This window comes from Cervus elaphus, chromosome 25, assembly GCF_910594005.1.
Source record: "Cervus elaphus chromosome 25, mCerEla1.1, whole genome shotgun sequence".
NCBI classification, from domain to species: Eukaryota; Metazoa; Chordata; class Mammalia; order Artiodactyla; family Cervidae; genus Cervus; species Cervus elaphus.
This window is the reverse complement of record NC_057839.1, coordinates 37,604,006-37,617,902: the sequence shown is the minus strand read 5'-3', so window position 1 is coordinate 37,617,902 and position 13,897 is coordinate 37,604,006. Positions and strand designations below refer to the sequence as shown.

General features: G+C 37.0%; 1 protein-coding gene across 3 annotated transcripts in view; it reads right to left on the bottom strand.

Moving 5' to 3' along the window:
* RICTOR (RPTOR independent companion of MTOR complex 2) overlaps positions 1-13,897 on the bottom strand; it is a 126,800-nt gene that overhangs the window by 4,519 nt on the left and 108,384 nt on the right. For all 3 annotated transcript variants that reach the window (XM_043887183.1, XM_043887185.1, XM_043887186.1), the window contains 4 exons: positions 13,243-13,476; positions 2,510-2,665; positions 2,053-2,176; positions 87-225 (listed from right to left, as the gene is read on the bottom strand). In XM_043887183.1, coding sequence (XP_043743118.1) covers positions 87-225; positions 2,053-2,176; positions 2,510-2,665; positions 13,243-13,476 — 653 coding nt within the window. The remainder of the gene's footprint in view (positions 1-86; positions 226-2,052; positions 2,177-2,509; positions 2,666-13,242; positions 13,477-13,897) is intronic.

Sequence of the window (13,897 nt, the reverse complement as noted above, 5' to 3'; positions counted from 1 at the left end):
ATCAACAGATACAATCTCAAAACTTTTAGTTTAATTCAAACAAATATTTTTGAAAGATAAAGTTCAGAAGTACAAATCCTACTTACTTGTAAAAACTGTACATCCTGAAATAATTCTTGTATGAACCTCCGACATGGAAGTCTAAATGTGCAGTGTGACAGCAAATGGGAAACCTCAGAGTAAAGGCATATGTCATCAAATGTTTGAGGATACTTCTCTTTAATTCTAAAATGAAAGAAAAGACTAGGATGTGATAAAAATTATAATAATGACTTGCTTATTTTCTTTCAAAATATCATTTTTAAGTATTTTTTTCCTCTGGATATATAGATCAAGTGACATATCTGGGGTGAGGGCAAAAGAATATAAAATAGTAAATATTCCTACTTCACACTTAAATTATAACTATTTTAAGTTTGGGCTATCTCTTAAAATGATAAAAACCCAAATACTTCTTGGAAAGTGAGAAATATTCTTTTTCACTGGCCTGAGAAATTACAAAATGTATTTACTGGCCTAGAATAACTCAAGTATTTTTAAAACGAAGCTTTAAAATAGAAATAAATTTTTAAAGTTAAACTGAAGTGGAACTTTGGGCTCTATCTTTGTATCTTTCAGCATTTACTAGTGGCTCTCGCCTGGTCCAGCACCTCAGAACCAGCAGTGGGTGGGCTAATACAGGTGAAGGACCCTCTACACTTAAAGCTTCTGGCCAGGAAGTCTGCAGTGGGGCCCTTGTATATATGCTACTACATTTTGTAAAGTCCCACAGGAGACCCTGAAGTGCATTTCATTTTTTGAGGACCACAGCTTTAAATAGTGCATATCAAAGATGTTGAAGATGGCCTGAATATTCTTTTATCATGTTGCTGTGATTTAGAAAAGCAAAAAAATTCTGCAACTTTTAAAAGGAGTAAAAATAGGGAAAAATTAAACCAAGAAAATGTCACTTATTTTTATGAATGCCAGCTTTTCTTGAGCTTTATGGTCTCAGAATTCTTCTACTTCTTAAAAATTGTTGAGAAACCCCCAAATCTTATTTTTTGTGTGCCATGAAAGTGAAAGTCACCTAGTCGTGTCCAACTCTTTGTGACCCCAAGGACTATACAGTCCATGGAATTCTCCAGGCCAGAATACTAGAGTGGGGGAGCCTTTCCCTTCTTCAGGGAATCTTCCCAACCCAGGGATCGAACCCCCATCTCCCACATTGCAGGTGGATTCTTTAGTTCTACTTTTGTGGGCCATAGCCATCAATAATTACCATATAAGAAATTAAAATTTATCTAAATTCCATATATATGTGTTAGTATGCTGTAATGAAAGATGGTAACGATAACCCTATATGCAAAACAGAAAAAGAGACACAGAAATACAGAACAGACTTTTGAACTCTGTGGGAGAAGGTGAGGGTGGGATGTTTCAAAAGAACAGCATGTATACTATCTATGGTGAAACAGATCACCAGCCCAGGTGGGATGCATGAGACAAGTGCTCCGGCCTGGTGCACTGGGAAGACCCAGAGGAATCGGGTGGAGAGGGAGATGGGACGGGGGATCGGGATGGGGAATAAGTGTAAATCTATGGCTGATTCATATCAATGTATGACAAAACCCACTGAAATGTTGTGAAGTAATTAGCCTCCAACTAATAAAAAAATTAAAAAAAAAAAAAAAAGAAAATTTAGAAAATTTCAAAACATGTATTAATTCATTTAAAAAATAAAATTACATGTTAACATAAATACATATATTTTAATGAAAAATAACTATATTTTCCAAAACTAAGAGTGAGAAGAGTCATTATTTTACATTTTTACAGATCTTTTTAACATCTGGCTGAATAGAAAACAGTTGGATTCACATACCTGCTTCTGCATTCAATTTGTTATCATATGCTAGTTTGGTTGAAGTAGATGAAAATCTAGGCTCACTAAGATATGCCATGCAGTTGAGAACTACTGATGTAAAGCTAATTGATCAAACTTTTTAAGTATTTCAAGTGTCTTTTTCACCATAAAAAAGCAAAGAATACTCGTGCTCAAAGCTTACTTACGTTAAAAGCCCAGTTTCATGACATTTAGTTGAAACTGAACTACTCAAATTAATGACTAATCTCAGAACTTCTTTGCGAAGGAGTATTCGGCACATTGGTGTATCATCTGGAATTGTTTTAACACCTGAAAAGAAGATAAAAATATTTTATCTGTATCACAATAGAAAACTACTATAACTAATGGAATTTGTTTTAAACTTTACCAAACATACATATAAAATTGAGATAAACTGCACATGACCTGCCAATCATTTTGGGATCAAAATTCTTTCTAATGAAAGCAGACAACTATGTGAGTATGCATCAGCAGCTGATATAGGTATAATAGTTGATTAAATATACCTAAATAAAACTAAGTTGTCATAGATTTGAGACAACTAATGAACAGCACTCATCATTAACAAACAACTAAGTACAGTTATATTAACAAGCTTTGGATTTAAATCTGAAAACTTACCTAGTAGCAATTCTGTACTTTTGGTGCTGCTGGCTGAGCCTTCTTGAGACACTCCATCACTGCATCCAGAAATGCCAGAAAATTTAGAGGGAACTACTTCTAAGGGATTATGGATAGTCTGCTCACACCAATCAGAATATGGAATGTCTTGAAGGTCTGAAGAAATAAATTAATTCAATAAACAGATCAAAACAGCTTAATTCCTATGCTTGTACTGTATACCACAAAGGAATGGTTCCTTGTAATTTCCTTCCAGTCTCTTCAATAATTATTTTCCAAGATGAAGATTTTCAAAGTAAATTTACAGACTGCTCAAATAGTAAAGTGTTAAATTCTAAGACATTTACACATAAGATTTTTTTCCCTAAACTACAAAAATAATAAATATGTGTTTAAAGAATTCATATAAAGATATATATAGAATAAGTGAAGGTCTTTTACCTACCCCCTCTTCCATGCCTCCCACCCTTAAACTAAATAGCCCTCTCCTTAAATATATAAAAATTCCGCTCTTCTGCTATTTTAAATTTCTCTCTCTTGCTCTTTAGGTGTATAAGTGAGATTACACTGTATCTATTATTCTATCACTTGCTAGTCTTACCATTTAATAATCACCAATATAACAATCATAGTTCCCCAGACTTATCAGTTCCTTTCATAGGGTTAAACTTACTATTACTATCCATGCATTGCTAAGGTCTACTCCTAGATGGGATTTTAAAGTCAACTAAACATCTTAGTGTGGCTAAAATGACATCAATATTTTTTATTTAAAAACTGCCTGAGCACTTAAACTAAGTGATTAGAGCAAATAGAAATCAGAAAGTCTTCAGTTATCCTTTTAGGAGATAACACTGGGCAACCCAGAAAATCATGCAACCTTAGTACGCTAAGAAAAGAGATTCAGAGAGAAGACACCATCAGTCAGAAGGTAAGACCTCTTGATAGTTAGTCCTATCCTCTTTCCATTACAGTACATTGTCAGAATAGTAATAAAGAGTTTTTTTAAAAGTCTAGGAAACTAGACCTACATCAACACATACTATTCTTCCTATGCTACTTTCAGTAGAATAGATACCACTACCTCAGCTCACCTTTAAGTACTTCCTAAGATTAATAGTGACATAATATTAAGCAGAATATGTTCTGGTTCCTCAGGATATCAACTCAGCATAGTTTTAATACCTTGGTTACTAAGAAAATCATGCATCTGTCAGGTACTTAAAAGTAACATATGCTACTTAAATTATACACTGATTTTAAAAATAAAACTACTGCCAAAAGATCTGAAAACTAAAGATGTACTTAAAAACCAGTAATGCTGAATAACCAGGTAAGAAATGGCTATGTTATTTTGGACTCAGTAAGCTTCCCAGGAAGTAAAAAGACAAAATATTCCAGCAGGAAGAACAATAAGAAAATTATACTTTCTATGTCAATGTTGTTTGTGAAAGGTTATAAACTTATTCATTTCAGCCTCATCTTCAACCAGTGATGACTCCTAACATTTCTAACCTGTTATAACCACATTTTATTTCTAAAGATATCATCCATTCTTATTAAAAAAAAAAAAAATCACACCTCTAACTAAACAAAGCCAAAAGGATTAGTTTCTCCCACTGTGGTGGTTTAGTTGCTACTCATGTCCAACTCTTGCGACCCCATGGACTGAGGCCTACTAGACTCCTCTGTCCATGGAATTCTCCAGCCAAGAATACTGGAGTGGGTTGCCATTTCCTTCTCCAGGAGATTGTCCTGACCCAGGAATTGAACCTGGGTTTCCTGCATTGCAGGCAGATTCTTTACCAACTGAACTACAAGGGAAGCCTCGCTAGAGTCTTCTTCACATCTTCTCCCACTGGAAGATGTGAAAAAGCATCCTAAGAATAGTGGTAACAGAAGGCTTTTAATCCATGGGCTATCTTTTGTATGAAACTTGCTAAACCATATGGATAAAAATTTTTAATGAAATAATTACATGTGCTAAATGGAAACTTCAGAGAACATGTGGGTAGAATATTGGCACTATTTATTAATCAGTAGGATATGGAGAACCAAAACTTCTTGAAATTGGGAAGCTAGGTGACCTACTTCTTAGGCATAGAAGATAATGTCTAGCACTCTGCTAAAGGCCAAAACTCCATACTAGACTGATGATATTGACTTTTAGGGACATTTATTTTGAAAGCTATTCAATGCAATGAAACTTATACACACTTTTACTCAACACATTTCATGATTATTTTTAATTTGGATGAAGCATTATGTCCATAAATTGAACCTTTTTCTCTGTGTAATTGACATTTAGTTTCTTAACTGTATCTGTTGCTTTTATTGTTTCCTCTCTTTTTAATTAATAATATTCTGTACTGTCCTTAGTTGCTCAGTTGTGTCTGACTCTTTGTAACTTCGTGGACTGCAGTCCGCCAGACTCCTCTGTCCAAGGGGCTTCTCCTGGCAAGAATACTGGGGTGGGTTGCCATGCCCTCCTCCAGGGGATCTTCCCAACCCAGAGATCGAACCCAGGTTGCCCTCACTGCAGGCAGATTTTTTTACTGTCTGAGCCACTAGCTCAGCTTTATTTTATCTTTTAGTTAAAAATGGAGACATGACAGCAATCAGAGCAGAAAAAGAAGTAAAAGGAATCCAGATAGGAAAAGAAGAAGTGAAACTCTCGCTGTTTGCACATGACATGATCCTGTACATAGAAAACCCTAAAGACTCTTCCAGAAAATTACTAGAGCTAATCAATGAATATAGTAAAGTTGCAGGATATAAAATTAACACACAGAAATCCCTTGCATTCCTATATACTAACAATGAAAAAACAGAAAGAGAAATTAAGGAAACAATACCATTCACCATTGCAACAAAAAGAATAAAATACTTAGGAGTATATCTACCTAAAGAAACAAAAGACCTATACATAGAAAACTATAAAACATTGATGAAAGAAATCAAAGAGGACACAAACAGATGGAGAAACATACCGTGTTCATGGATTGGAAGAATCAATATTGTCAAAATGGCTATTCTACCCAAAGCAATCTATAGATTCAATGCAATCCCTATCAAGCTACCAACGGTATTTTTCACAGAACTAGAACAAATAATTTCACAATTTGTATGGAAATACAAAAAACCTCGAATAGCCAAAGTAATCTTGAGAAAGAAGAATGGAACTGGAGGAATCAACCTGCCTGACTTCAGACTATACTACAAAGCCACAGTCATCAAGACAGTATGGTACTGGCACAAAGACAGAAATATAGATCAATGGAACAGAATAGAAAGCCCAGAGATAAATCCACGAACCTATGGACACCTTATCTTTGACAAAGGAGGCAAGGATATACAATGGAAAAAAGACAACCTCTTTAACAAGTAGTGCTGGGATAACTGGTCAACCACTTGTAAAAGAATGAAACTAGAACACTTTCTAACACCATACACAAAAATAAACTCAAAATGGATTAAAGATCTAAATGTAAGACCAGAAACTATAAAACTCCTAGAGGAGAACATAGGCAAAACACTCTCCGACATAAACCACAGCAAGATCCTCTATGACCCACCTCCCAGAATATTGGAAATAAAAGCAAAACTAAACAAATGGGACCTAATGAAACTTAAAAGCTTTTGCACTACAAAGGAAACTATAAGTAAGGTGAAAAGACAGCCCTCAGATTGGGAGAAAATAATAGCAAATGAAGAAACAGACAAAGGATTAATCTCAAAAATATACAAGCAACTCTTGAAGCTGAATTCCAGGAAAATAAATGACCCAATCAAAAAATGGGCCAAAGAACTAAACAGACATTTCTCCCAAGAAGACATACAGATGGCTAACAAACACATGAAAAGATGCTCAACATCACTCATTATCAGAGAAATGCAAATCAAAACCACAATGAGGTACCATTACACGCCAGTCAGGATGGCTGCTACCCAAAAGTCTACAAGCAATAAATGCTGGAGAGGGTGTGGAGAAAAGGGAACCCTCTTACACTGTTAGTGGGAATGCAAACTAGTACAGCTACTATGGAAAACAGTGTGGAGATTTCTTAAAAAACTGGAAATAGAACTGCCATATGACCTAGCAATCCCACTTCTGGGCATACACACTGAGGAAACCAGATCTGAAAGAGACACGTGCACCCCAATGTTCATCGCAGCACTGTTTATAATAGCCAGGACATGGAAGCAACCTAGATGCCCATCAGCAGATGAATGGATAAGGAAGCTGTGGTACATATACACCATGGAATATTACTCAGCCATTAAAAAGAATTCATTTGAACCAGTTCTAATGAGATGGATGAAACTGGAGCCCATTATACAGAGTGAAGTAAGCCAGAAAGATAAAGAACATTACAGCATACTAACACATATATATGGAATTTAGAAAGATGGTAACGATAACCCTATATGCAAAACAGAAAAAGAGACACAGAAATACAGAACAGACTTTTGAACTCTGTGGGAGAAGGTGAGGGTGGGATGTTTCGAAAGAACAGCATGTATATTATCTATGGTGAAACAGATCACCAGCCCGGGTGGGATGCATGAGACAAGTGCTCGGGCCTGGTGCACTGGGAAGACCCAGAGGAATCGGGTGGAGAGGGAGGTGGGAGGGGGGATCAGGATGGGGAATACGTGTAACTCTATGGCTGATTCATATCAATGTATGACCAAACCCACTGGAAAAAAAAAATAAATAAATAAAGGAAATCAGTTCTGAATATTCAAAAAAATAAGATAAAAAAATAGAATAAACTAATTATTTTATTTAATAGTGGACATATTCACTTATTTAATGATTTGTCTTATAATTCCATTGAAATCATAAAAAAAAAAAATGGAGACATGAAGTATAGGATAGATCAGCCTCTAAGAGATTGCATACCTTCTTTATTCCCTGTATCTGGGCATAAGGCTGAATGTAGCCTTATGTGAGAAAGAATAAAAAGCTCTAGGGAAAAAATTATACAAGTCCATATGGGTTAATTCAGAAAAATCATAAGCTAAATTCTTCCTATCAGAAAGTGAAGTCTCCAAATAGAATATATTAAATGCTGAAACAATTCATGAAAAAAATCAAGAATTTCTGTGAGGAGCTCTGATCCACCTGATCATCATTTCTCCTGGGCAGCAAGAACAAGGAAACTATTGTTGGAATGAACAAGGAGATTTTCCTTAGGAACACAGTAAGATCATTCTAATTGAACTATCAGAATTTATGAAAGAATATTATTTCTAATGTAAACAACTTAGTGTGAGTCACCATTAATGGACAGCTTAGTGAATGCTAATCTTACATGTTAGTAAGTACCAAAACTACACCATAAGGCAGGTATCATTATTCCCATTTAGAAATTTAAGAAAAAATTAAAAGTAAAGCTCAGTGAAGCTAAGTATATTGCCCAAGATCAAATAATAAGATGGAAAAGTTTGGCTTTGAACCCAAGTGCTCTTGACACCAAACCTCACACCCTGCTATGTTTACACCAGGGGTCTGAGTATTTCCTGGAGCTCTGGCATTTCCCAGTCTCCTCCATCCCCAGTTGTACATTTGGGCGAGGACAGGGAGATGGGATACCACCTGATGTTCCCCTTACACTGTCATCTGCATACCACTGATCTTTTGTATGGACTATTGAAACATGGGTTTTACAACTAATATTTTTGAAAACCAGCACTGTCTCTTTAGGGCCCTCCTTTACTCAATGTAATCTCTACCCACTCCTCACAAATCTGTCAGTTTAATTACCTGGCCAGACATTCAAACCAATCTCCTTGCTATTATCCTTTATAGCCTGCTGATTTTTTTCCAGTGCTCTCTTTCACAGATGGACTAGTCTAAAACACTAGTCGAACCCACTTTTAGTTGGTTAGCTACAATATGGCAAATGCAGTGGTATACATGAAGTGCACCCCAAAGAAACATATAATGCGGCCAACATTTTGCCTTGCATACTTAACAATACATTGCATACACATCTGAGAAGGTGGTAGACACAGAATACAAATATCTTAATCGCCTTTCCTCTGAGCTTCAACATTTTTTTGAACAACTGCCACTGCCAACATTACCACTGGACTGCAAATTTTAAAGAATGAAAAGTCTTGTGTTCAAGTCCTGATGCCTCTTTAAAATTATCATTACACAGCAGAGGCACGACTTCAGACTACTGCAAACTACAGTAATCCAAACAGTGTGGCAATGGCACAGAAACAGACATACAACATATAGATAAAGGAAACGGAATAGACAATCCAGAAATAAACCCATGAACATATGGTCAATTAATCTAAGAGAAAGGAGGCAAGAATATACACTGGGTAAAAGATAGTCTTTTCAAAAAGTGGTGCTGGTACAACTGCACAGCTACATGTAAAAGCATGAATGTTCAAATGAAATATTAGAACATCCTCTAGCACCACATACAAAAATAAACACAAAATGCATTTGAGACCTAAACTTCTAGAGGAAATCATAGGTGCAACACTGTTTGACATAAACCGTAGCAATGGTTTTTTGGATCTGTCTCCCAGAGTAATTGAAATGGAAAGGAAAATAACCAAAATAAACTTAAAATCTTTTGTACAGCAAACCTCCCCCCCCCACCAAAAACACCACACTTAAAACAAAGCAAAAAGACAACTTACAGACTGGGTGAAAATATTTGAAAAGAATGCTTCTGACAAGGAATTAATTTCCAAAATATACAAACAGCTCATACAGCTCAATTAAAAAAAAAAAAAATCAAAAAGTGGGCAGAAGACCTAAACAGACATTTTTCCAAAGAAGGCATAGAGATGACCATGAAACGGCCAATAAGCACAGAAAAAGATGCTCAATACCACTATTAGAGAAATGCAAATCAAAATGACAATGAGGTATCATCTTACACCAGTCAGAATGGTTATCATTAAAAAGTCTACAAACAACAAATGTTAGAAAAGGTACAGAGGAAAAATGAAACCTCTTATACTGTTGGTGAGAATATAAATTGGTGCAGCCATTATGGGGAATGGTATGGAGGTTCCTTAAAAAACTAAAGAGTCACCATATGATCCTGCAATCCCACTCCTGGCATATACCCAGAGAAAACCATAATTCAAAAAAATACATGCACCCCGATGTTCATAGCAGCACTATTCACAACAGCCAAGACATGGAAGCAACCTAAATGTCCATCGACAGATAAATGGATAAAGTAGTTGGAATATTACTCAGCAATGAAAAAGAATGAGATAATGCCATTTTCAGAAACATGGATGGACCTAGAGATTATCAAATTAAGTCAGAAGAGAAAGACAAATACGTGGTATCACTTATATGTGGAATCTAAAAATGATACAAATGGACTGATTTACAAAACAGAAATAGGTTCACAGACATAAAGAACAAGCTTATGGTTACCAAAGGGGATGGGCAGAGATAAATTAGGAGTTTTGGATTAACATATATACACTATTACACATAAAATGGGTAAACAAAAAGGGTCTACCATATAGCAGAGGGAACTATATTCGGTATCGTGTAATAACCTACAATGGAAAGGCACCTGAGAGAGAATACACCCACACGCACATGTATAACTGAATCACTCTGCTGTATACTTGAAAGTAGCACAACATTGTAAATTACCGATACTGCAATTAAAGAGAAGCAGAGGAATCATTGTTTAGTTATCTGCCACAGATAACAGGGCTTCCCAGGTGGCTCAGTGGTAAAGAAACTGCCTGCCAATGCAGGAGATACAGGTTCGATCCTTGGGTTAGGAAGAACCCCTGGAGGATGAAACAGCAATCCACTCCAGTATTCTTACCCAGAAAATTCCATGGACAGAGGAGTCTGGGGGCTACAGTCCATGGGATCACAAAAAGTTGGACATAAATAAGCATGCATGGATAATAAAGATATCTCCCTTCTGATACATAAATTCCTTAATATGGCCAATAGCAGTGTTTCTCAAACATTAAAGTATACATGAATAACCTGGGCATCTTGTTAAAATGCTGATTCTGATTCTGTGTGGGGCAGAGTTTGAGACGACATTTCTAACAAGTGCTCAAGTGATGCTGATGCTGCTGGTTCACGGACGACTTTGGGTAGAAAGAGCTATGCAGTACCTGTTCTCTGCCTGTCTTTCCAGGCTGATCCTGTTATTTCCTCTCCCTTCACTTTCTGAGCTCCATTCCCATGGGTGTCCCATGCTTGCACCCATCAGAGAAGACTTTTGTTCATGTTCCTTCCTCTCTCTTAAAATTCTCTATACTCCAGTTTTCATTTAGTTAGGTTCTATTCACTCTTTCAACCACTGCTCAAGAGCAATTCTTCAGAAGTCTCTTCTTCGATCTGCCTATTTGATTATGTTTGTTGTTTAGTTGCCAAGTCATGTCCGAGTCTTTCTGCGATACCACAGACTGTTGCCCATCAGGCTCCTCTGTCCATGGGATTTCCCAGGCAAGAATACTGGAGTGGGTTTGTCATTTCCTTCTCCAGGGGATCTTTCCAACCCAGGGACCGAATCTGCATCTCCTGTATTGCAGGAGGTCTCCCACATTGCAATCAGATTCTTAACCACTGAGCCACCAGGAAAGCTCACTAGGTTCTATTCCTTTGCTAATATCAGGCAGCAAGTAATGGTGGCTCAGGCGGTAAAGACTGCCTGAAATGTGGGAAAACTGGGTTTGATCCTTGAGCTGGGAAGATCCCCTGGAGAAGGGAATGGCTACCAGTAGTTTTGCCTGGGAAATCCCACGGACAGAGGAGGAGCCTGGTGGGCTACAGTCCATAGTGTCACAAAGAGTTAGATATGACTGAGGAAAAACAATACTTGGTACCTACCCTTGATGGCACTTGTTGCAAATATGGTTATTATTTTGTGTATTGACTGGGTGGTTGATCAATCCATTTCCTTCTCCATTGGATATACAATATAAGAATAGTGTCTTTTTATTTTTTCCTCTCACAACTGTCTTCTTAGCATATAGAGCAATGCCTGATCCCCAGAGTGACATAATAAATATTAAGTTGATTGCATGAATGAGTAGAGGTTCAGTGTTTTCTTAACAACTAGCCTGCTTCCTTTCACACCTGAGAGGATATCAGTAGTAAATTGTAATCATTTCCCAATTAAGAGTCATTCTCCCCACTTCATATCACTTGAATAACAAGTCAAGGGGTTCTAATGGCTGAGCCAAGGTGAGAGCCTCATTGACGGCAGCAATTCTTCCACAAGTCCCAAACTTGATGCGTCTCAACTTGATTACTATACTGGAGTGGGTTGCCATTTCATTCTTCAGGGGATCTTCCCGACCCAGGGATCGAACTTGGGTCTCCCATGCTGCAGGCAGATTCTTTACTGTCTGAGCCACCAGAGAAGCCCAACTAGCTCAGCAATAGATCACAAATGGATCAGAATTTGCTGGACTGTCTTGTGACAGCATAATTAGAGGGCTGGCTTCCCTATTTCCTGTTTGATAAAGAGAAAACAGTATAGCAAAACTCCACAGTAAGTGCTTCCTAAGTATTTGCTGAATGAGTAAATAAACAGAACTTACAAGAACTAAAACATCATAAATAATGTATAGACAAATGACTTAAAGTAGCATCTTCTTTTCTGTGTACATCAGAACAATACTGACCAAACCTTTCACTCAACAGAAAATGAAAATAATATAGCAGGCTGAGTCCCTGTTCGTAGTGGGAAGTGCCTTGTCCAAGGGTTTGTCAAACCCAGGCCCTACTGGGAGAGGATTAATCTCTCAGCACATCCATAACCTACTCAGTTATCAGTGTGCCGAAATCCATCAGTTGGGAAGATTTTAATCAGACTACCATGGAGAAGTGGAGATGAATGGCCCAGAGAACTCTGGTTATCACTACGTTTTTCTGAGGGTGGCGAAGTGATATTCACCAAGAAAAGGTATCTATAGTTATACTTTAAACATACATATCATATAAAAAGGCTGAATCTGGGTCTGATTCACTTTCTGTCTCACCAAAAACATACTGAGTGCCTAGTATATAAAGCAGTATGTAGCTAGGTGTTAGAAAATAAAAATGAAAGGGCATGACAGACTATACCCTGAAGCACCTTACTGAATGGAATGGGAAAAAATAACCAACAATAATTAACACAAGAGATCTATGTACAAAGGGCAATAAAAGTAAAGAGGAAAAAGTGTCAGTATCTGACTAAGAGGGTCAGACAAAGCTGTGAAGATAAAACATTCCCGTCTCTGAGGATGAGGTGGGCTTGCCAAATGGACTCTATGTGGCTATGTGTGAGCTTACATGTGTGTGAGGAGGGGAAGGTGCAAGAGGGAACAGCATGGAAAACACACTTTTCAAGCCCAGAATCACGAAAAAGAGCATAATCTGTTCAAAAACACCAAATAAGTCAGTAATGGCATGTCAATCACAAGATAGGAGAATGGTGATAAAAACAATCGACAGATCAGAGTCTTGTGTGCGAGACATGAAAAGTCAGTAAAGAACTGTTAACAGACTAATCCAAGGCAACAGTATGAAAGGTGAACTGCAAGGGGACAAAACTGGAGACAAACACTAACACTCCACAGGTAGATGCTGAGGGACTGCACTGAAGCTGAGGGAATGAGGTGGAGAAAGAAGGATGATCAGTAGGGCTGGGAGAGATCTTGTGACTGGAGCAGATTCAAATTCAGGTGGATTCATCCAGACAGACATAATCACTCACCTGAATGACTACATATTGCACTCAGTTGGTTACTGGGCTGGAAACCCAGAATTTCAATACAGACACAATAAAGGCAGTTATCATCTGTATGTTCCTGTAGTCCAGTGTCTTCTGTACTTTCTAAAAACAGAGAAGCATCTGAATGGATTGAATTCATTATTTCCGTAAGACTCATCTGCTGTCGTAGCAAGTGAAAAGAGTTTTTTACAAGACCTCCAGTTCCAGATGGAAGACCTGTGTGTGAATAAATATAAAACATAATCTGAGGAAGATGGCATCACTGACACTTCTTTCGAGGTGCATTAAACTATGTGAAATTTTAAAGAAGGGAAATTAGGGAAGAAAATCAGAACACCTTTTATGACTCAAAATCTAATCTTAATTGGGGAGGAAAAATAGGATAATTTGCTTTAAATTAGGAAAATAATTAACATCAACAGATATAATTATCTTACTTTAACATGAGGTTTTAAATACAAAATAAAAAAATAAAATTATACAATTAGGTATCATTTCAATTCTTCTCAATATCTGCATAAAGAAAAAGTAAATAATTCTGGGTCTAAAGAGGTCCTTGTTAAGAAAAAAATCAAGATTATAAAGCTTTAAATCTGTGGCTGATATGCATATATTAATTAGAATACTACAGCTCATG